The sequence below is a fragment of the Vulpes lagopus genome, chromosome 3, assembly GCF_018345385.1.
Source record: "Vulpes lagopus strain Blue_001 chromosome 3, ASM1834538v1, whole genome shotgun sequence".
Classification (NCBI taxonomy): Eukaryota; Metazoa; Chordata; class Mammalia; order Carnivora; family Canidae; genus Vulpes; species Vulpes lagopus.
In genome coordinates, this window is record NC_054826.1 from 104,929,345 (window position 1) to 104,951,047 (window position 21,703).

The following is a 21,703-nucleotide window of genomic DNA, read 5'->3' on the forward strand; positions in this document are numbered from 1 at the left end:
TTGCGTTTCCCGAATAATGAGTGATGTGAGCATCTTTTCATATGTCTGTTGGCCACTTGTGTGTGTTCTTTGGACAAATGCCCATTCAGATCCTTCACTGATTTTAAACACAGGTTGTCTTTTTATTCTTGAGCCAGGAGCTTTGACTTGGAGTCCTTCATATATTCTGGACACGAGCACCCCGTCAGATACGGTATTTTCAAATAGTGTTTCTCCTTCTGTGAGGTATCTTTTAACTTTCCTTTTTAAATAAAATGTTCGAAATGCTCCAAGTGCAGTTGAGATTCTTCAGGAGCTCTAGGTTTAATTCCTGAGGTGAAAGTCACGACTCCACCGTTTTGAAGTGAGCAGTCCCGTGGCATTGATCGCATTCCTGGGTTTGTGCAGCCACCACTGGTGTCTGGTTCCAGGGTGTTCCCATCACCTCCGAGGAGACATCCTCCTGTCCCCGCTGGGCTGCGTCCCACCTTGGGCGTCACCCCTTCTGGCCCCTTCGTGTGAAGACAGCCACACACTGTGGCCTTTAGCGTCCGGATTCTTTCATTCAGCATAATGTTTGCGCGCCCTCGACGGCATCCTTTGAAGCACATACATTTTTAGTTTTGATGAAGTTCCATTTTTTTCTTTTGTTTGTGCTTTGGGGATCACATCTAAGAAACCATTTCTTCGTCCAAAGTCACAAAGATTTCCTCCCATATTTTCCTAAAATTATTTTTTAAATTGTGCCATGGTTTTTATCTACTACTTTTACTGTTTAGTTTTGGAAATCACATCTTTAATTCAATTGGAGCTTTTTTGACTGAAAGTTTGTGTCCAAATGCACTTTGTCTGATGGTTTCACAGTTTCCTGCCCCCACTGCTGACACGAATGGACATCCCTCCCCCCATCCATCCTATTAAATCTAATATCGAATATTAGAACTTCCTGGATCTATTTCTGGACCTTGTATTGGTTGGACTGATTAGGCTTTCTGGTCAGTATCAGGTTTTAATATCTGGTAGGAAGAGTCCTTGCAGAATTTTCTAGAACGTTTTTGCTTGTTAATTTTTAAAATGAACTTTATAACCATTGCTAGCTTTAAAAAATCCTATCCCTGTTTTGTTTTGCCATGTTTGACAACTTCAAAGATGACACAGAGGGACATCAGGAGAACATGCGTCTCTCTGGGCAGGGGACAGGGTTTCTTGTGCATCCCTCAGAACGCGTCCGTTTTGTCTTTGTGGAGACTGAACATTTCTCATGAGGCTGGTCCTTCGTATTTTGCCTAGTTCTTGACTGATGTTTTAGATAGAAGAGCAGCTGATTTTGGAATTCTAATTTGGTACCAGCCTTACTGTTGGTGTTTTTTTCCGGTTGACCCACTTGGGTTGGCCTTGGTCACGACCCGATAGTCCTCAAAGCTCAGTGTCTTTAGAAGAAAGGCTTTCCGCCAGGGCATCGGGAAGGAGGCAGGAGTGGAGCTGAAGGAATCTCCTCCGCCCTCTTCGCCCTCCAGGCCGCGTGCACTCCCTGCTGCCCGATCTTTGCACCAGCCCAGGCATCTCCTCCCACATGCCGGGCATTGCCCCCAGGGCCTTTGCACCTGCTGCTCCCCCACTGCTTGTGTAAGTAGTCTGCTCCAGGTTCCTGACCCCTGCCGCCCACCCTTCGCCGCCCCGGGCCCTCACTGTGTCTAGTACTCAAGGGCTGCCTGCTGGGCATGGGCCAGATGAGTGGAGAGCAGGCCTCACCTGAGATGAGGATGGGGCATCTCGAGCAGAGGACAGCTCTGCAGCCCCGGGGGACACGAGGAGGGCCCAGGATCTCTGCCACCCTCTCCAGGGCCCCTTCCACCTGCTGTGGAACTGGAGGTGCTGTCTCTGTGGCTGTTGCGGACTGCTTCCCCTGGGACAGGAGGGGCTGGGGGCCACCAGGGCTCTGGGGTCAGCCGGCCCCTGCCCCAGGCCTCGGCCTCCAGGAGCACTGACCCCGTCCTCCCTCTGCAGTTCATGGCCTCCCACGGGAACGACGTTGCGAGGGACACATACGAGTCCAAAGTGCCTCCCTTCTACTACCGGCCCACGTTTTCCGACTGTCAGTAAGTCACAGCGGGGTTCTCTCGGGCTGGAGTTGGGAGGACCCGCTGGGCACTGGCTGCCACCCCCGGAGCGGGGGAGGATGGCCGAGTCCCCAAGCCTGGTGATGGGGTGGTGGCCAGTGGCTGGAGGGAGGGCAGTGAGGCCTCACTGTGGGTCTCCGCATGCATCTCCAGGGGCCTCAAGTGCCCCGAGGTGGTCAGAGGAGGATGTTGAGAAGGTCCGGGGGGGTGTCTACCCCATCCAGGCTCCCCTTCTCCCAGCATTTCTTTTTTTTTTTTTTAAGATTTTATTTATTTATTCATGAGAGACACAGAAAGAGAGAGAGAGACAGAGACACAGGCAGAGGGAGAAGCAGGCTCCATGCAGGGAGCCCGACATGGGACTCCATCCGAAGTCTCTAGGATCAGGCCCTGGGCTGAAGGCGGTGCTAAACCGCTGAGCCACCAGGGCTGCCTTCTCCCAGCATTTCTTGACCTCCCTGAACCCCCTGCCTCCCTGGGCACCGCCCCCCAGAACGCCATGTCCCTCTGTGCTCCCGGGGCAGGACAGGCCCCTTGGGCATCACTCAAACCCCCCAACTGGCCTGCCTCTGCTGGCCGCTGTCCACAGTGCGCAGCCACGGCTTGGAGATGACAGCTCTCTTTTGACAAGGGTGCTCCCAGGGCCCAGAGGGGTTGGGTGAATTTCTTAGGGTGACACAGATCCCAGCAGATAAGCTGGAACCAAGACTTGGGATGTGGGGTCTCCTCTGGGAGTTCCCAATCCCAGGCAAGCAGGTGGGAGACCTGCTCTCAGCCACCTGCCTGGGGCAAACTTCCCTTGCTTGGAAAGGAGGGGGAGGACCTGTCCGGGGATACGCTGCTGATGGCCACAGGATCTCTGGGGACAAGAACCATTGCCAGAGACCCCCCCCCCCGGGGGCAGGTACCGGTCACATCCTGAGCCCCCCTGCCCAGCCACTTCTGGGCCCACGGGGAATCTGGAGCCCGAGGCCCTGCCTGGCCATCTCGATATGAATCATCGAGGCCCAGCAGCTGTTGGGATTTTCACTTCAGCTGCAGGCTGCTCCGTGGTCTGCTTATTTGCATGCGTGCCCTGTATCTCCCTTCTGAGTATATGACAAGGGACAGACCGGCCCGCAGGCTCTGTCCTTGTCACAGGATGCCTGGCAGGTTCCTCCATGCCCTGGTCCCTGTAACATGCTCGCAGTGACCATCCCTGCCTCCACCACTCCCTGTCCAGGTGACGGGGCATCCTGGGAGGGAACAAGCTGACCCTGGGCAGGCCTTGCCTTCCAGAAGCCTCTGCTAGGTGAAGTTTGTGGGAGCTGAGCCTGCCACCATCCCCACCCTTGGGAGGCACTCAGGCCTGCCCAGGCCACGCCCCTGAGGCCCAGGGGGGTGCAGATGCCTGCAGGGGTGGGATCCCAGCCCCTCACAGGGAAACCTGACCAGGCAGCCATGAGACCAGCGAGGAGTGGTGGCCAACACACTCAGCTCACTGTGGCGTGTGGTTGGGGGCAGGCTGCGGATCCCATGTAGACTGTGGGGTGCAGTGTGGTGTGGTGGCAAGGGGCATGGTTTGAATCACTCAGTAAACTGTAGGGTGCAGCATCCCCACCTAGGAGCAGGGCCCCTTGCAGGATGGGGGTGCAGCAGCCTCAGGGTGTCCTGAGGAGGAACCAGGGGATGTGTGCCCCCTCCCCAGCCTCCCGTCTGGGGCTTGGAGTTCACAGGCAAGTCCACGAGGAGACCACGAGGAACGGTGCTCAGAAGACCTGGGGATGAGGTCACACTCATGTCAGGCAGTGACTCAGAGAGAGGCGGGCATGGGCCCCCTTCCTGTGTCTGCCCCCCGCCCTCGGGTTCAGCCCTGCCTCTGCAGGAAGAAAGTCAGCAGGGCTCCTCCCAGTTTTGCTTCTGCTGTAAGCCAGCCCTCCGCTTCCCTCTTGGGGGCCCAGAAAGAAGGCCAGAGCCCAAAGGTGCCCCTAAGGTGCCCCCAAGCCCTCAGTGGGCAGGGTTCCCAGCTGGACGGGGCAGGGACAAAACCCCGGCCAGGTCAGGCTGGCCATTGGGATGTGCGGGGCGCGTCTCCTGAGCCCCCTCCTGGGCTTGCACACGGCTGTCCTGTGTCCAGACCCCCTCTCTGGGGGCGCCCCACTCCAGCCTGATGCATTGTGACATGTTAATCCACAACCATCTTCCTTCTGAATGGGCCCATCTGTAAGGTGCTGGTGGTTAGGATTCCAACATATTTTTGGGGTGGTGGATGCAATTCAACCCATAGCTGGGCCAGAAATCAGGCAGATTAAATGATAGAAGGTCTGGCTTTGCCTTGGGGAGTTCAGAGGGCACAGGCAGGTGGGGACGGCAGCCGTGCTTGGGTCCTCAGTTTCCCCATGGTACAAAGGAAGAGAGCGACACTGCCTGGTGAGCTGCCCACCCTGCGGGAGGGGAAGCAGGCCCCAAGGGCAGTCACCTCCCCAGGAGGGAGAGGCCAGGCCCAGCCCTCTGGGCAGAGGGACCTGAGCGTAGGACTCCGCGGCTGACGGGACCAGGGCAGCAGGGTGGTCGGGAGCGGCGGTCCGACGTCAGCACCCGACGTGGTGGATGAGCCCGCAGACAGCCACGCTCCTGCAGGGGGTTCCACGGATGTGCCCCCAGCTCGCACCAGCCTCAGGGGGCGGAAGGAAGGGGCCTGCTGCCTGCCCGGCGCTAGGGACCCCCCGATGGGCTGTGGGAAGGTGGGAGGCCCGCCCTGAGTGGGGGCAGAGCGGGGTGCTCCAGGGCTGGGCAGGGTAGGGTGGGGGGCTCCCAGAGGTTGTCACCCTGTACACCTGGCTGCCCCCGGCCCTCCGCTCCAGGCCGTGGCAGTCCGTCCGGCACACATCCAGCTCTGCATTTGCTCTGGGTTGCAGGGGGGGCACCCATGTCAACCCCGAGGGCCCTGGCACCAGTGGAGGAGCCCTGAGGCCTGTCTCCCCCAAGTTCCTGAGAGCACAGGCAGGTTTTCGGTTTCAGGAGCAGCGTCAGACGGGAGTGTGGGCCTCCCTCGTCATGAGGTTTGGTGCACAGTGGGAACCCCCTTTGGTGCTGGTTTTCCCTGGTATAGGAGGCTGGCCAGATGGCCTCAGCAGCTGGGGAAGGGTGCACCCTGGCCTTGCCGGGGCCCCGGGTGGCTGAGTGGCTTGGGAGAGCTCTGCTGGGCAGGGTGGGGACTCCCCCGGGCGCCTGCTCCCCCAGCTTCCTCCTGCTGCTGCTGGGAGCCTCAGGGACGAGGCACCCAGGCCAAGTGCTCCATGCAGGACGTCCAGCACAGACGGCCACACTCCCCGCCCGATTCTGTGTACGCACAGTGTCCACGCGGCAGTGGGCTGTGGCTGGGGGCCGGGTCACGGGGGTCCTCTCTGGGGTAATGGCGGTACAGCCTCGGGAGAGACTGGGACCTCTGTTTTTGATGCTTTCCGTGGCCACATTTGATGATACATGAATTGGAGCTAATTTTTTTTAAAGTTTATTTTAGTCATTTCTACCCCCAACATGGGGCTTGAACTTATGACCCTAAGATCAAGAGTTGCATACTCCACTGGCTGAACCCACCAGATGCCCCTAGAACTAATTTTTTTTTCCATGTATTTTTAAAAGATTTATTTATCAGGCGCCTGGGTGGCTCAGATGGTGAAGCATCGCCTTCAGCTCAGGTCATGGGCCCAGGATCAAGTCCTGCATCGGGCTCCCTGCTCAGCGGGGCGTCTGCTTCTCCCTCTGCCCCTCCCCCACTCCTGCTCCTTTTCTGTCTCTTGCTCAAATAAATAAATAAATAAATAAAATCTTTAAAAAAAAAGAGAGAATTGTTTATTTATTTTAGAGCACAAGCAGGCAGAGGGGCAGAGGGAGAGAGTCCCGAGCAGACTCCACGCTGAGCACAGGACGTGGGGCTCGATCTCATGGCCCTAAGATGATGATGTGACCTGAAACCAAGTCAGGCGCCAAACTAACAGAACCACCAGGTGCCCCAGAGCTAATTTTTTTTTTTTATTAGTGGTAAAACTATCTGATTAGCAAATGACTTAAAAATCAAAGCTGGTGGGATCCCTGGGTGGCGCAGCGGTTTGGCGCCTGCCTTTGGCCCAGGGCGTGATCCTGGAGACCCGGGATCGAATCCCACGTCGGGCTCCCGGTGCATGGAGCCTGCTTCTCCCTCTGCCTGTGTCTCTACCTCTCTCTCTCTCTCTCTCTCTGACTATCATAAATAAATAAAAAAAAATTTTAAAAAAATCAAAGCTGGTGGCCCTTCCACCCTGCCGTCTGGAGGTGGTGGACACGGGTTCCTTCAGGGGCCTTGTGCCCACGGTGTTCCAGGAGCCTCCGTGAGCCCCGCGGTCGGGCTCAGCACGATGCTCACTCTCTTCCCCAGACTCCTGAGGGAGCAGTGGATCCGGGCCAAGTACGAACGGCAGGAGTTCACACACCCCGACAAGCAGGAGCCCTACTCCGCAGGTAAGGCCCAGCCCCCTGGGCCCCTGGCCCTCTGTCCCTGTTTCTCTGTCCCTCCGTCCCTAGCTCTCAGTCTCTGGGCCCCTCCTGCCCACTCCTGGCACTGGCGACAAATTTCGGATCTGGAGGATGGCTCATTGGTCTCGGCTGGTGTCAGGTGCTCAGGCCCCGCACCCGGGCAGCCCTAGCTCAGACAAGGCTGGTGCCATGGGGACAGCAGGGCTGCGCTGGGCTGTGTGTGGGGTGAGCATGTGCGGCACGATAGGACCAGAGGCCTCGGCCCAGGTGGGAAGGTGGGACTTGGGCCTGCCTCTGGGACCTGGAGCGGCCCTCCCAGGAAAAAGTTGGGTCTGGGTTCCAGAAGTGGGGGTGCCTGTGGGGCAGCAACACTGACAGACCTCTCCACTGCGGGTATGTTTGGGTCCATCCCAGGCACTCAGTCCGCGACAGCGAGTCTCTCCCTCTGCCTCCTGCCACGTGGAGCTCAGGAGGTGGTAACACCCAATGACAAGCTGGGGTCCTTCCTGCCTAAAACTGTATCCCTGTCTCAGGCCCAGGGTCCCCCACAGAACCCATTCCTCCTAACTCCCGGTGCCACTGGCTGTGCTTCCTCTTGGGTGTGTGTGAGACATCAGGCCAGGGGCAGGGGGACTACAGGAGGGCACGTTAGCAGGCCCCGAGCCGGGGGCCTTGAAGGCCACTGCTGTATAGACAGCGGCTTCTCCATCAGCCCCTCCAGGGCCAGCAGAAGGAGCAGAGGCCCCCATCCCACTTGCCTGCACTGGGGCCCTCACCAAGCTGTCACACAGGGGGGAGCCCAGTGCACTAAGAACCCCCTAGGGACCCAGGGAGCCCGGACCATGGCCCCACACAGCCTCTAAATCTCACCTCACTGCATAGGCCTCCCCAGTGCCCCCCACATGCCCTCCTGGGTCTCCCGGGAGGAAGGACATCCAGGGGCCCCACACCCCACGGCCTCTGAGGCCTGGCCGGCCAGGTGCCCCTAAACCTAGAGCCTGTGCAGGCCCCTGCTGAGATGGAGGGAGCAGGCCCCCAGCACCTCCGAGTCCCCTATCACCAGCCCCAGTGTCGGGGTGGGGGAGCAGGTGCACCTGAGGGCTGGCGACCCCAGAGGTGTCCCTGGCCCTGCGGTTCCTCTGAGGCCCCCTCCCCCAGCCATGTGAGGAGCGCCAGGGGATTCCCGTGGGCACTTCCTGCCACAGGCGCACTTTCTCAGGCTCAGGGGATGACACGCCCACCTGGCCACGCCAACGCAGAAGTCTGGCCCCTCCAACAGGGAGGAAGGGAGACCGACACCTCAGGCTCGGGAAAGGCCCTGGCCCCGGGAGCCACACAATGCCCAGGCTGGCAGCTGCGACCCCCATGGGTCAGCAGGGCTGCAGGGACCTGCAGGGGGCTGGGGCTTGGAGGGTGAGTGGGGTGCAGCCCCCCAGCCGCACCCGGGGCCTCCTGGGGGGGAGAGCACAGTTGTCTGAGGGATGCCAGGCACCAAAGTTGGACGTGAGGGCAGCAAGATAGGCCACAGGGCACAGATCAGGGCTCAGCCCTACCGACAGAAGAGGTCCACTGATCACCAGGGGCGAAAGGGACCGTCAGCAGGCAAAGGCCCCCACAGAGCAGGGGTGGCCTGGGCCACACTGGACGCCAATAGCCGTGGAAGCTGGGGGGAGCGGGATTTGCACGTCTCAGCATGTCCTCCCCTGGGCGTGGATGGGGTGGAGGAAACGGGCCTGGCTGGCGGAGAAGCTGTCGGACCTGCTTCCCCTGGTGTGGACGGGGCACCGGTGCCCGGACGGCGTGGCTGCCATGGCATTCCTGCCGGAAAATGCAAAGCCTCGCCCCGGCCCTGAGGAGACGCCAGGCAGACCCCGCCCGAGGGACCCTGACCGGAAAAGCTGATCAACACCCCTCAGAGGTGTCAGGCCTAGAGTGGTTGGCACGTGCGGGCCCAGACGGCATTGCGGGGCCGTGGGGCCCTCGTGAGGCCGCCGGGAAGGGGGTTAGTGGTGTGGTGCGAGGGGACTGTCCGGCTCTGAGGACCCGATCGCAGCCACCTGCGTGCGGAGCTACCTGCTGGCTCCCCTCGGGTCAGTGCCCAGGCATCCGAGTGCAGACAGGCCAGGCATGACCCCGTGTCAGGGAGGGGGGGTGAGGAGGCCACAGAGCCTGGCGCTCCCTGACCTCGGGCCAGGGTCACGGGTGTGTGCAGATAAGGCGCCTCCACCTGTGCCACCCCGGCTCACGGGTGACCCGGGTGACAGCTGCTCCTGGCTCCCGCCCCTTGCCACGCCCTGCTCTGAGCCACAGCCTCAATGGCCGCCTTTCATGGGGTGGACAATGCCCCCCTGTTGTCCCGAGGGCCAGGCCGCCAGGCTGCCCCCAGTCACCGACAGACACAGCACTTCCTGCCGGGGCTTCGGCCCCCATCCCACTGCCTCCCCTCTGTGCAAAGCAGGGCTGGTCCCAGAGCTGCCGCCCCACCCCACTGTTGTCCTGTCACAGGGCGAGCAGAGCTGGGGGGCTGAGGGCTGGGGCCTCCCTGCATGTCAGAGCCCAGCCCTGTGCCTCAGTTCCCCTTCTGTGTAGCAGGGAGGACACGGTACTCAGTGTGGGGTCGTCACTGGAAGCATGAACTGGTGTCAGGTGCAGGGCACCCAGTGGGCATCCCTGGGGTGGCTGGTGCACGTCCAGTGGACTGAGGGCATTTGTGGGGTTTGGCCTATGTGCCCCCTCCAGCCCCCACTGGACTCGGGACTGTTGGCCACTTCCTGCAGCGTCCTCTGTGTGGGGATCGGGGTGTGGGACACGTGGAGTTGGCCGTGCAAAAGGTTGTGCCAGGCCCCCAGCGAGGGGCTGGGGTAGCAGGGAGGGAGTGACAAAGGAGGTGAGGCCGGGCCCTCACGTCAGCCTCTGGGGGAGTAGAGCCAGGTCCTGGCTCCGTGCCTGGAGGACACCTTTCCTCCGGGCCTCCCCTGGCAGAAGCCACATGGCCTGGGGGCCCATCTCCTGCCTTGGGAGGGCCACCCGGGGTCTGGCCACAGAGCACCCAGCCCGGGCCACCTGGTAAGCCCTACTGCCCCCAGAGGGAGGCCGCGTGTCCCTGCTCCCGTCAAGAAATCAACATGTCACCTATTCACATAAGCTGCGGTCCAGCTGCGAGCCCCGTGCCCCAGGCAGGGGACAGTTCTATGAGCTGTGACAAAGGCAGGTGGGTGACAGTCCCGTTCTGTGGGCCCCCACTCTGCCCCATGGCCCAGCCTCGCACCTCTTCCAGTGTCATCCACGGATCCAGCTGCGTGGCACCTCTTGGGCCTGGTTCTGTTCATTCACCCGAGGTCGCCCCTTCCTGGGCGCAGAGTGGTGTTGAGTGCGCAGAGGAGTTCCCCAGCCGGGGGACGTTGGGTTGTGTCCAGTTCGAGACCCCTGAACGCTGTGCGCAGGCTTTCGTTCTCTCCGGGTCGTGTGAGAAGCAGATGGCACCTCCTCGTTAATTTAAACAAGCTGTTTCCAGACCGACCGCGCTGTCCTGCAGGCCGTCCGGCAAAGGAGGGGCCGCTGCCCGTGTGCCTGCCTGCACTTGGGACCGTCAGTTTTTGTGGCTTGGTTTGGCCGTTCCGGTGGGTGGGCAGTGGGGTCCCGTCACCACCAACGGTGCTGAGGATCCTGTGTGCGCTTCCTCCAGGCCGTCCACAGGGCTTCCGCGAGGAGGCAGCGCGTAGGCCCCGGGGGCTGCGCTGGCTCTCCCAGCTTCCAGGCCGGTGGTGCCAGAGCCAGCACAGGGTAGGGCCTGGCACACAGTGGGTGCTGGCTCGCGCTAGGGCCCAGCACACGGTAGGGGTGGGCACACAATAGGCACTCAGCAAATGCTGGGTGAACCATCTGGCCTCTGCCCCAGGACTGGTCAGTCCTTTGGGAGAAAACAGTCCCCTGGCACAGCTGAGCTCCAGGCGTGCATGTCAGGAGGGCACCCCTGGGCTCCATCCTGCTGTGTGTGCTGCGGGATCCCCCTCTCGCAGGGGTGCGGTGGGCAGGGGCGGGGGGAAGGGTGGAGCAGCACAGATACCCCGAGCCAGCGTAGACGCCACGACAGCTCAGAGCCCTGGAGTCTGCAGGGGTCTGGAAACTGCGAGCATGGCCAGGGCCCACAGCCTGGAGGCCCCGGGTGTGGTGGGTGGGAGCCGCCGCAGGCCAGGGCCGGCAGGCGCACCTCACGGGGGAGGCCGGGTGCGAACACGGGCAGGCTGCCCGCTTCAGGCCGAGCGCCAAACAGCCGTCCTGCTGCCGAGGCCAAGTCAGGGACCCCGGCCAGCGCGCGTCCGAAAATATTGCTGCTGCTGTTGCGGTGCCTGAAATTAGGCATCCTGGCGGCTGGCTGTCGGGCGGCACACGGCGCAGGAGCCAGACAGGCTTGGGGCCAGCCGGTCCCTCCATCGGCGTGCAGCCTGGCGCAGCCAGTGGGAACGGGGTGGATGCCGAGCCGCCTCCCACCCCACTGAGCCCCGCGCCCAGCGCGTCCCGAGGCACTGCTGCCACCTGCTGGGCCGGGTGGGCAAGGCAGGCGGGCAGCCTGCAGAAGGTCAGCGCTTGGTGGCCAGGTGACCTTGGACCAGGACCTCGCGTCTCCCTGCCTCAGCCTCCCCTTCTGTACCATGAGGATAACAACTCGGAAGTCCTTCTGGGGCCGGAATGGGATCATGTGGGTGAAGTGCTCAGCCAGGGCCTCGTCATGGGCGACACGCAGGGGTGCTGGTGGGGACCCTCCTTGCAAATGTCACCATTCCAGCTGCCGGGGAGCAGAAGCCGCACTAGGGTGCTTCCCTGTGTTTGCGGCCTGGCTGACCTGCAGGCAAGTGGACTTCCAGCTTCGCCCTGGGTTGAGCGCTCACACGGCCCGGTGTGTGCTTGGGGACACAGTGGCGCTGTGCGCAGGGAGTCCGGGGGCACAGGCTCCGAGAGAAGAGACGCAGGGACCTCTGAGTGGGAGCAGAGGGGAGAGGCCCCATCTGGCGCTGTCCCGCGACAGACTGAGCGGCACCAGCTGCCCCCTCCCGACGCCGGGCTGCTGCCTTCTTAGGGCTGCATGACTCAAGAACAGAGAAGATAGCCCGCGTCTCCGTGCCGTCAGGGAGCGGCCTGCCAGGGCCACGGGGGGGCGGGGACGGGGGGTGCAGCTGCCAGGGTCCCAGCTCCACGGGCGGCTGAGAGGACGAACGGTGGGCCCCACCCGCCGCCCTGGCCCCCCCTCCCGTCACGGGCGGCCCCGGGTGGCACTGCACAGGGAGAGCCCTGAAACCCAGGACAGCAGAGACTGTCGGGCGGCTTGTGTGGGAACCCGCAGACCCTGCCTGTGACCAGCAAACCCCCGTGGATTGCGCCAAGGGGCTTGAGCGTGTGGGCCGCCCAACTGGGCGTGAGAGGAAGGAGCTGCGGGCCCGACTCACTGGGCACAGGGTCCTGGGGCGGGCATCGCACCCAGGGACAGGAAGGGACGGGACGGGGTGGAAGTCACCAGGAAGCATTCCCTTCCAACCGCTGCTGGAACAACTGGCTGCAAAATTTGTGCCTTAAAATGACAGACTGACCGTCCCGAGGGTCGGGGGCTGCAGTGAAGGTGGGAGCAGGGCTGGCTCCTCCCCGCGTCTTCCACTCGTTTCCGTGGTCACTTCTCCCGCTGCCTCCCCTGTGCGAGGACCCTTGTAGTGACCTCAGGCCCACCTGGACGATGCAGGATGCCCACCCGTCCGCAGACCCTCCTGTCCTGAGGACTCAGCGGCGGGTGCCCTGGTCTGCTCCTCCGCCCCCACCCAGGGTGGCTGCGCACGTGCACGCTCCAGGTGCGCGCAGGACCCTGCACACAGGGTAGCACACCGCACCCCCCCCACATGTGTTTATTGCGCCTCCAGAAAGAAAAAGGTTAACACCCCAAGAGCAAGCAGCAGTGGGCAGCCTGTGGGGGAGGGGGTGGCCCCGGGTCCCGGCACCACGGGTGAGTCTGACTGCACCCACCATGCTTTGCAGCCCTGAGGCCACCAAGACTCCTGGCCATGGACCAGATGGCTGGCTGGTATCCTGCCACCTGCACCCTTTCTGCAGGTCGGAATGATGGCCTCTGCGCCCTGACCCTCTGACCTGTACCCTTTCTCCCCAGGGTACCGAGAAGGCTTTCTCTGGAAGCGCGGCCGGGACAACGGGCAGTTTTTAAGCAGGAAGTTTGTGCTGACGGAACGAGAAGGTTCCCTGAAGTATTTCAACAGAAACGATGTGAGTCTGGCCCAGGGCCTGCAGAGGGGGGCGTGCTGTCCCCAGCTGCCCCCTCCTGTGGGGACCCCCATCTGCCCACCCCTTGATCACAGTGGCTCCCTGGGGCCGGGCCTGGGTCAGTCATGGTGGGAACAGAGATGACAAGCCCTTCCCCGCTGGGCTGTCCCCGGCCTGAGAGGGGCGGCCAGGCAGGTTGGGAAGACCCTGTGGCCCAGCGGGGCCTGCCCCTCCCCAGACCAGCTCCAGGTCAGAGCACGCCCCCATGACACACAGAGCCAGAGGGCATCGCAGGACGGCGAGCCAGCCCCTGGGGCGGAGAGGAAAGCCAGGCTGGCAGGGGTGGGGGCACACCAGACAGAGGAGGGGTCTGCTCAGGAGTTGAACACTCGCCCTCCTCATCCCCGGGGAGGCGACTGCTGTTACCTTGGACATACAGGTCAGGAGGCCCAGGCCCAGAGAGGCTTAGTAACTTACCCCAAGCCACACAGCACAGTCAGCACCCACAGGCCCACCCTTGCTTCCAGGCCAAGGAGCCCAAGGCCATCATGAAGATCGAGCATCTGAACGCCACCTTCCAGCCAGCCAAGATCGGCCACCCCCACGGCCTGCAGGTCACCTACCTGAAGGACAACAGCACCCGCAACATCTTTGTCTACCACGAAGATGGGAAGGTGCGTTCTCGGGCTGCCTGGCAGGGGTGGGGAGCTGGGCCGCCCCACCCACTCACACCCAGAGCCTCTGTAGGTTAAGGGTGCAGGGGGGAGGTGCCCAGCAGCCCCTCTGGGTCCGTCCTTGTGTCCACTGGCGGCCCCTCCTCCTCGTTGCTTTGGTGCGTCCGTTTCTACCTTCAGAGCTGGGCTGTAAAGGGCGAAATGTGTCTGCACTTCAGACACACATGTCTGGCGACCACCTCTCAATCTTTTATCGTTAAAATACGCATCAAATTAATCATTTTCACAATGTTTGATATATGGTTCTGAGGTACTGGGTACATTCATTGTGCCGCCGTCCCCCCATCCAGCTCCAGAACATTCTGTCCCCATGACACACTGACCCCCGGCTGCGCCCACTGTCTGCTCTGTGAGTCTGACGATGCCAGGACCTAGTGTGCGTGGTGTCCCCATGTGCATTCTGGTCTGGCTTGTGTCACTCGACCTCACATCCTCAGGGCGTGTCCCCGCGGTAGCAGGTGTCCAGTTCCTTCCAAAGGCTGTAGTGTGTATGGACCACATTGTGTTTATCTGTTCCTACCCTGATGGACAGTCGGGTTGCTTCCACGGGCTGGCTGTCACGAAGGATGCTGCTATGGAGTTGGGGGAACAAATCTCTCTCTTAGATCCTACATTCAGTTCTTCTGATTATATAGCCAGATGTGGAATTGTGGGATCACGTGGAAATTATTTCTTTGGGGACCCTCCCCACTGTCGTCCACAGCAGTTTCACAGTTTGCATTCCCACCAACCGGGCACGAGGGTTCTCATGTTTCACATCCTCGCCAACACCTGTTTCTGGGTTCTGATTTTAGCCATTCTGTGTGCGAGGTGCTATCTCATTTTGGTGCAGATTTGCATATCCCTGATGATGAGGGATGTTGAGCATCTTTTCATGTCCTGCTTGACCACTTTGTACGTCTTCAGAGAAAGGCCTATTCAGGTCCCATTTTGCTCATTTTGGATTTGGGTTGTTTTTTCTGGTGTTGTGTTTTAGGGCTTCTCTATATATTCTGGATATTAAGCCTTTATCAGATACATGACTTGAAAACATTTTCTCCCATCCTGTGGGTTGCCTTTCACTCTGTGGATAGTGTCCCTGGAAGCACAAAATTTCAGAATTTTCATGAAGTCCAATTTCTCTTTTTCTTTTGTTGCCTATGCCTGTGGTGTCAGATCAACAAAATCATCACCATATCCAATGCCATGAAGCTTTTGCCTTGTGTTTTCCTCTAAGATATTTATTGTTCAGGTTTTACATTTAGGTCCTTGATCCATTGAGTTAATTTTTAAAAATATTTTATTTACTTGAGAGAGAAAAGAGATAGAGCATGGGGGTGGGTGGGTGAAGAGGGCAGCCTCAGATGGCACTGAGCAGGGAGCCTGACGGGGGTTTGATCCCAGGCCCCCCTGTGATCATGACCTGAGCCAAAGGAGCCACCCCGGTGCCCCTCTGCTGAGTTAATTTTTATATGTGGTATGAGAGAAGAGTCCAACTTCATTTTTTTCATGTGGCTATCCAGTTCTCCTAGCACCATTTGTTGAAAACACTGTTCTTTCTGGGGATCCCTGGGTGGCTCAGCGGTTTAGCATCTGCCTTCAGCCCAGGGGGTGATCCTGGAGTCCCGGGATCAAGTCCCACATCGGGGTCCCTGCATGGAGCCTGCTTCTCCCTCAGCTATGTCTCTGCTCCTCTCTCTCTCTCTCTCTCTCTCTCTGTGTCTCTCATGAGTAAATGAAGAATCTTTTTTTTTTTTTTTTAAAGAGTGTTCTTTCTTCATTGAATGGTGTTGGCATCCTTTCTCAAAAAAATCATTTGACCCATTTCTGGGCTGTCTTCTATTCTGGTCTATGTCTGCCTTTATGCCAGTGCCATGTTATTTAGACAGTGACTTTGTAATAAGTTTTGAAATTAGAATTGCGATTCCTCCAGTTTTGTTTTTAGAATTCTTTGGCTACTTGGGTTCCCAGATATTCCAAATGAATTTTGTCAAATATGTGTTATGCATCAACTGAGATGATCACGTGGTTTGTTCTTCCTTCATTCTGTTGTGAGATATTACACTCATCCATTCCCATGTTGAACATCCCTTGCATTTCAGGGATAAATCTCACTTTGTCATGGTGTATGTTCCTTAATATGCTGCTGAACTCTGTGTGCTATATTTTCTTGAGGATTTTTTTTTTAAAAGATTTTATTTGAGAGAAAGCACATGAGCAGGGGGAGGAGCAGAGAGAGGGAGACATGCTGACTCCCTGTCAAGACCTGAGCCAAAGGCAGATGCTTAGCAGACAGAGCCACACAGGCGTCCCCTAGGCACACTTTAAATACTTCGTTGTCAAGGGCCATTTCTATCACTGCAGAAAGTTCTATCAGACGGTGCTATGTGAGATCTGACAGGAGGGGGAATTCAGTACTTCACAAATCAGGACACAGCAGCAGCTCAGCTGAAAGGTCTCACATTTATTACTGAACCAACCTACTAGTATAGAGGAATAGTAACAGAGAGAATCCCTCCCATGGGTGGCCTGCTTCTGGCCAGAGAGGATATTTTGTATGTAGCCTACCTTTTAAAATCTATGAAGACTTACCTGAGGCCTCACGTGTGGTCGATCCCATACGACAGTACAACGTCCATTGGGCACCGGGGAGGAACGCGTGTGCCGTCCTAATTGGGTGGACCGTGTGGTCGGACGGGGTTGGTTGCTGGGGCAAGTCCTCCGTGTCCTTACTCCTGTCCATGTTTCTGAGCATCACTCTGAGTGCAGCATCACTGTCTCCAGCTGTTATTCTAGGCTGGCTATTCCCTTCAGTTCTGTGGGGTTTTGCTTCTTATGTTTTAATGGTCTGTGCTCAGGTGCGTAAATGCTTGTGATTGTTAGATCTTCCTGCTGTATTGAGGATTTTACTCACATGCACTGTCCTTCCTCGTCCCTTGTGACCTTTTCCTGACTTAGTCCGTTTGTGTGATGTTGGTGGAACCAGCTGTCTCCTGGGGACTGTCTGCACGTAACGTGTGTTCCCATCGTTGACTCTCAACCTGCTGTGTCTTTAGATCTCAGCTGAGTCTCTCGTAGACAGCCAGTGGTCGCAGCACGTGTTTTTATCCATCCTGCCGTTCTCTGTGTTGACTGGAGAGGCTCTTTCCCTTTAAAGGGAACGCTGGTGAGGAGGGGCTTCTTCCTGTCCTGTGTGTTTTGTGTTGTGTGTGGCCTATGGCTTTTTTCTCCCTTGTTTCCTGCATTCCTGTCTCCTTCTGTGTTTAGTTTTTTAGTGAAATGTTTAAATTCCCTCCTAATTCCTTTTGTGTATATTCTATAGCTCTTTTCTTTGTGGTTGCCATGGGGATTACATTTAGCATACTAAATTTATAACCTTCTAAATCAATTTTATAGTTTATTTATTTTTAAGATTTTATTTATTTATTCATGAGAGACTACAGAGAGAGGCAGAGACATAGGCAGAGGGAGAAGCAGGCCACCCATGGGAGGCCTGTTGTGAGACTGGATCCCAGGACCCCTGGGGTCACAACCTGAGCCAAAGGCAGATGCTCAACCATTGAGCCACCCAGGTGTCCCATTGATTTTACAGTTTGATTTCAGTAACATGCAGAAACCTTCTCCTTCACAGCTGTGTATACACACCTTTTTGGTTGTCAATGTCAAAGTATTACATTTACACACTCTGTGCCCCAAGATATAATCATTCTTTTAAATGTACTATTTCCTAATGTACGTATAAAATAAGATTTGCAAATACAAACAAGTTTAGTAATGGTAGCTTTTAATTTTTGATTACTTTTTTTGTTTAAAAGCATGAGTCTTTTAAATCCTATATAGGAGGGATCCCTGGGTGGCGCAGCGGTTTGGCGCCTGCCTTTGGCCCAGGGCGCGATCCTGGAGACCCGGGATCGAATCCCACATCAGGCTCCCGGTGCATGGAGCCTGCTTCTCCCTCTGCCTATGTCTCTGCCTCTTTCTCTTTCTCTCTCTGTGACTATCATAAATAAATAAAAAATTAAAAAAAAATAAATCCTATACAGGAGAGTTACAAACCTTTCCTGAGATCCTCATTTCTCCATACGGCTTCAGTTACTACTGTTCTTTCATCTCATCCTTGTTCCTGGTCTGAGGGGGAAAGTGCTCAGTTGTTCCCCAGGGTGTGTGAGGTCAGCTGTAGGTTTGTCCCATGATAAGGCTTTATCAGGTCAGCATGGCCTGTCGAACCTCACTTTGTTTTTATCGTGAACAGTTGTTGTATTTTGTCAAATGCTTTCCTTTGCTTTTTCTTCATACGTTGAGATGATCATATGGTTCCTAAACCTTTTGTTGATAGGACGTATCCCGTTGACTGGTTTGTGAATGTTGTGCCATCCTTGCTTGCATCCCTGGAAGCTACTTGCTAGGGGTGAATGATCCTTTCAACCATATTGTTGGATTCAGTTTGCTGGTATTTTGTTCAGGATTTTTACATCCTCACGGATGCAAAATTTTGCATAGCCTGTAGCTTTTTTCATAGTGCATTTGTCTGCTTTGCTATCAGGATAATGCTTGCCTCATAGAAAGAAGAAAAGCTTCCAGATTCAGTTTTTTTGCAATAGTTTGGGAATAGTTATTAACCTTTTAAAAAATGTTTGGTAAAATTCACTAGTGAAGCCATCTGGTCCTGGACTTTTGTGTGTTGTGAGTTCTTTGATTATGGATTCCATTTTGTTACTAGTAATTAGCGTGTTCAAATTTTCTATTTCTTCATGATCTGGTTTTGGAAGACTGCATGCACTGTTATGTGGTATTAACAGGTTCTAGGCAAGACATGAATCAAAGCATATGGGCCAATCTTTAGCTTTATCCAGAAACCTCCACTTTCCTTGGGAGATTGAGCCCAGGGCCCTTCTGTATGTATAGCATGATGCTCTGCATCCCAAGGGTAAAGACAGGTACTGGAGTGGCATGTGCAAAGGCCTTGTGGCCAAATGCAACAGGACATATCTGAGCAGCTGACAAGGTGGAGGCTGGCAGGAAAGGAAGGGCAGAGCCTGCAGGGCCTGCGGCCATGCTGTGGATTTCTATCTTTATTGGAGATGCAGTGGTTCGTTGGGAAGGTGTCACAGCCCAACTTGAACTGCCGGTGACCCTTCCAGTTACCATGGTTTCAATGATCTGAAGGAGTCCTGAGGGAGGTGGGAGGCCTGGCCCCAGGGGTTGTGGGGAGACTGGAGAGCACAGTGGTGAGGGCAGGGCCCAGAGTGTAAGTCACTGCCTGGATTGGGAGTCCTGTGCACCAGGCGGGGAAGACAGTGCAGAAGGAGACACTGCAGCACTGGGCCAGCCCAAGGGGACAGGCCTGGTGACAAGCTGTGGTCAGCAACTTGTGGGGTGTGCAGCAGGTGGGTGTGGCAGAGGAGGAATTGTGGCTGTGGTCCAGGTGGGCATGGAGTGACCCCTGTGGGCAGCATGGGAGCCCTAACTGGTGTGCAGGTGCCCTGTGGCCGGCAATGGCCAGGTGTTGGCAGGGGAAGGAGCTATTTGGGCTCAGCTAGGGTTGGGGCAGAGTCCAGCATCCAGTGGGCAGGGGTCCCTGGAGTGGGGGGCAGGGCAGCAAGGAGAGGTAGGGGCTGCGGGTCTACCCTGTCCAGTGAGGGACTTTGGCTCACGTAGAGCCACACTTGAAGATGGGAGGCAGCAGCTCTGGGTGGATTTAAAAATAGACGAGCCTCACTCTGGGCAACATGTGCCGTTTGTAAAAATAGCCCCATCTGAGAGGAGAAAAGCCACCCGTGCCCAGGCTACATCAGGGCCTGGGGGCCGGCTGGCCATAGCACGGCCCGCTCCCAGGCCCCCAGCCACCCGGGGCCGGCCTGCAGCACACGCCCGCGCTCCCGCCTGTGCTCATGGCAGCCCTCCCCGGCACACAGTGGGGGGAGTCTGGACAGTCCAAGGGAGGCAGAGCTCACGGCCCCGCTGGCGGCCAGCCCCGGGGCCGAGGCCCACACCTGCCTCCCACCCACAGGAGATCGTGGACTGGTTCAATGCGCTCCGTGCAGCCCGCTTCCACTACCTGCAGGTGGCGTTTCCGGGGGCCAGTGACGCCGATGTGAGTGGCAGCTCCTTGTAGCTGCTGGGGGATGAGGGGTACCCCGCTAGCCTGGGGTGGTGGGCGGAGGGCTGGCCAAGGGCTCCCACACCCCCCCCTCCTTTATCCTGGGACCTCTTGGCCCAGTGGCAGCGAGAAAGGGGGGAGGGAGCCCGTCGGGGAGGGCCCCAGCCTGAGCCCATCTTCTGCCCTAGCTGGTGCCCAAGCTGTCCCGGAACTACCTGAAGGAAGGCTACATGGAGAAAACCGGGCCCAAGGTGGGTCTGACCGGCAGCCTCCGCAGAGATCACCGTCCTGGCCACCAGGGTCTGGGGTGGCCTTGGAGGGTCAGAGCGCCTGCAGCGCCCCGGGCAAGGACTCGGGGTGTCCTTGGGTGCTTCTAACAGGTCCCGTTGGTGCGGATGGCCCGGGACTGTAGCGCTCTGGCCCTCTGCATCGGCCACCTGTGTGCAGCACGCACGGTTGCCCCCCCAGCCCAGGCGGGGCTCTAACTGCCCCCAGGGAGGAGTGGCGAGGAGGAAGCGGTGCAGAGGGCAGGGGAGGACCCCGCCATGGGAGGAACGACCAGCGCAAAGGCCCTGGTGTGGCCCCCGGGCGGACAGCCGGCAGGAAGCATGAAGCAGGATGAATGAGCGTACGTGGGGGGTGAGGGGGAGCTCGTGTTCCTCAGGCTGACTGGCCGGCACCCGTTGCTCTCTGACCCGCAGCAGACGGAAGGCTTCCGGAAGCGCTGGTTCACCATGGATGACCGGAGGCTCATGTACTTCAAAGATCCCCTGGTAAGGGCGGGTCTGGGCTGGGATCAGCAGGGGGACGTCTCCTCCCCCACAACGCTGAGAAGAGCGGCAGGCCCACGTTTGCTGCCCATGGGCTGTGGGGACGAGGAGCAGGAGGGAGGGCTGGATCTTAGGGGTCCAGACTCACAGGACCCGCCCCCCCGCCCACAGGATGCCTTCGCTCGTGGGGAAGTCTTCATCGGCAGCAGAGAGAGCGGCTACACGGTGCTGGACGGGCTCCCACCGTCCACCCAGGGCCATCACTGGCCACATGGCATCACCATCGTCACGCCGGAACGGAGGTTCCTGCTGGCCTGCGAGACAGAGACGGAGCAGCGGGCCTGGGTGGAGGCTTTTCGGAAGGTGGTGGACAGGCCCATGCTACCCCAGGAGTACGCAGGTAAGTGCAGGTGGGGGCTGGGGAGGGAGCCCCAACCTCCCATGTGGCTGTGACACAGCTGGATGCTGTTCTTTTCCAGTGGAAGCCCACTTCAAGCATAAACCCTAACAAGAGGTGGTTCTGGAGGCCTGAGGGAGCCGGACTCGCTGGAAGTGTCCATCGAGGAGGCAGCGGCCAGCCTGGAGGGCCAGCAGATGGAGGAACCGGCGTCCGGGCCCTGCGCTAAGGGCCAGCCCCACACACGGCCAGGTGGGGCCTGAGCTTTAGCCACTAGGACCTGTTTCTCTGGACACTGGCTGCAGGCCACCGGCCTCTGACCCCACCGTGCTGCCGTCCCCGCCCCCTCCCTGCCCACTGGACCACCCTTCCTGAGGCCCGGGCCTGGCTCTGGGCAGCCCGGCAGCCCCTCACTGACTCCCCTGCCACCTGCCCACCTGAGCGGGACCCTGCCCCTAAGCGGGAGGCCGGGCTATGGGGACAGCGGGCGGCCTGCATGCCTCCCCTCCTCCAAGTCCCCTTCAACAAGTATTTATTGAGCACCTGCTGTGTGTCAGTCGTGGGGTCCTGGGTGCTAGCATGGGGGACACCATCCTCCCCCTCAAGCAGCTGACCTGGCACGTGCATGAGGGTCCTGGGCTCAGAGGTACCCCCTGAGCTGTGGCTCCCACGTGCCATGGCCTCAGGACTGCCTGCCGGCTGGGCCCCACGTGCCTGGATCGGGAGGGAGGTTGGAGGGTCAGCTCCTGTCTGCTGCCCCGCTCCACTGGCCTGACCTTGTGGCCACTGAGCCCTTGGAAGATAGAAGCCCAGAGTGGCCCCCACAGGACCCAGCATGCTACTGGCCAGCCAGTACTTACAGCCACTGA

The 21,703-nt window shown here is 58.5% G+C and overlaps 1 protein-coding gene across 3 annotated transcripts in view; it reads left to right on the forward strand.

The window, feature by feature from the left end:
• The window catches only part of ADAP1 (ArfGAP with dual PH domains 1), a 50,970-nt gene extending 29,594 nt beyond the window's left edge, over nt 1-21,376 (forward strand). For 2 of the 3 annotated variants that reach the window (XM_041748587.1, XM_041748589.1), the window contains exons 3-11: nt 1,987-2,078; nt 6,496-6,578; nt 12,745-12,857; nt 13,382-13,528; nt 19,578-19,661; nt 19,856-19,918; nt 20,369-20,440; nt 20,609-20,837; nt 20,917-21,376. In XM_041748587.1, coding sequence (XP_041604521.1) covers nt 1,987-2,078; nt 6,496-6,578; nt 12,745-12,857; nt 13,382-13,528; nt 19,578-19,661; nt 19,856-19,918; nt 20,369-20,440; nt 20,609-20,837; nt 20,917-20,945 — 912 coding nt within the window. In that variant the 3' untranslated portion in view covers nt 20,946-21,376. The remainder of the gene's footprint in view (nt 1-1,986; nt 2,079-6,495; nt 6,579-12,744; nt 12,858-13,381; nt 13,529-19,577; nt 19,662-19,855; nt 19,919-20,368; nt 20,441-20,608; nt 20,838-20,916) is intronic. The other variant, XM_041748588.1, reaches the window with a different exon arrangement.
• Nucleotides 21,377-21,703: the final 327 nt, after the last annotated feature.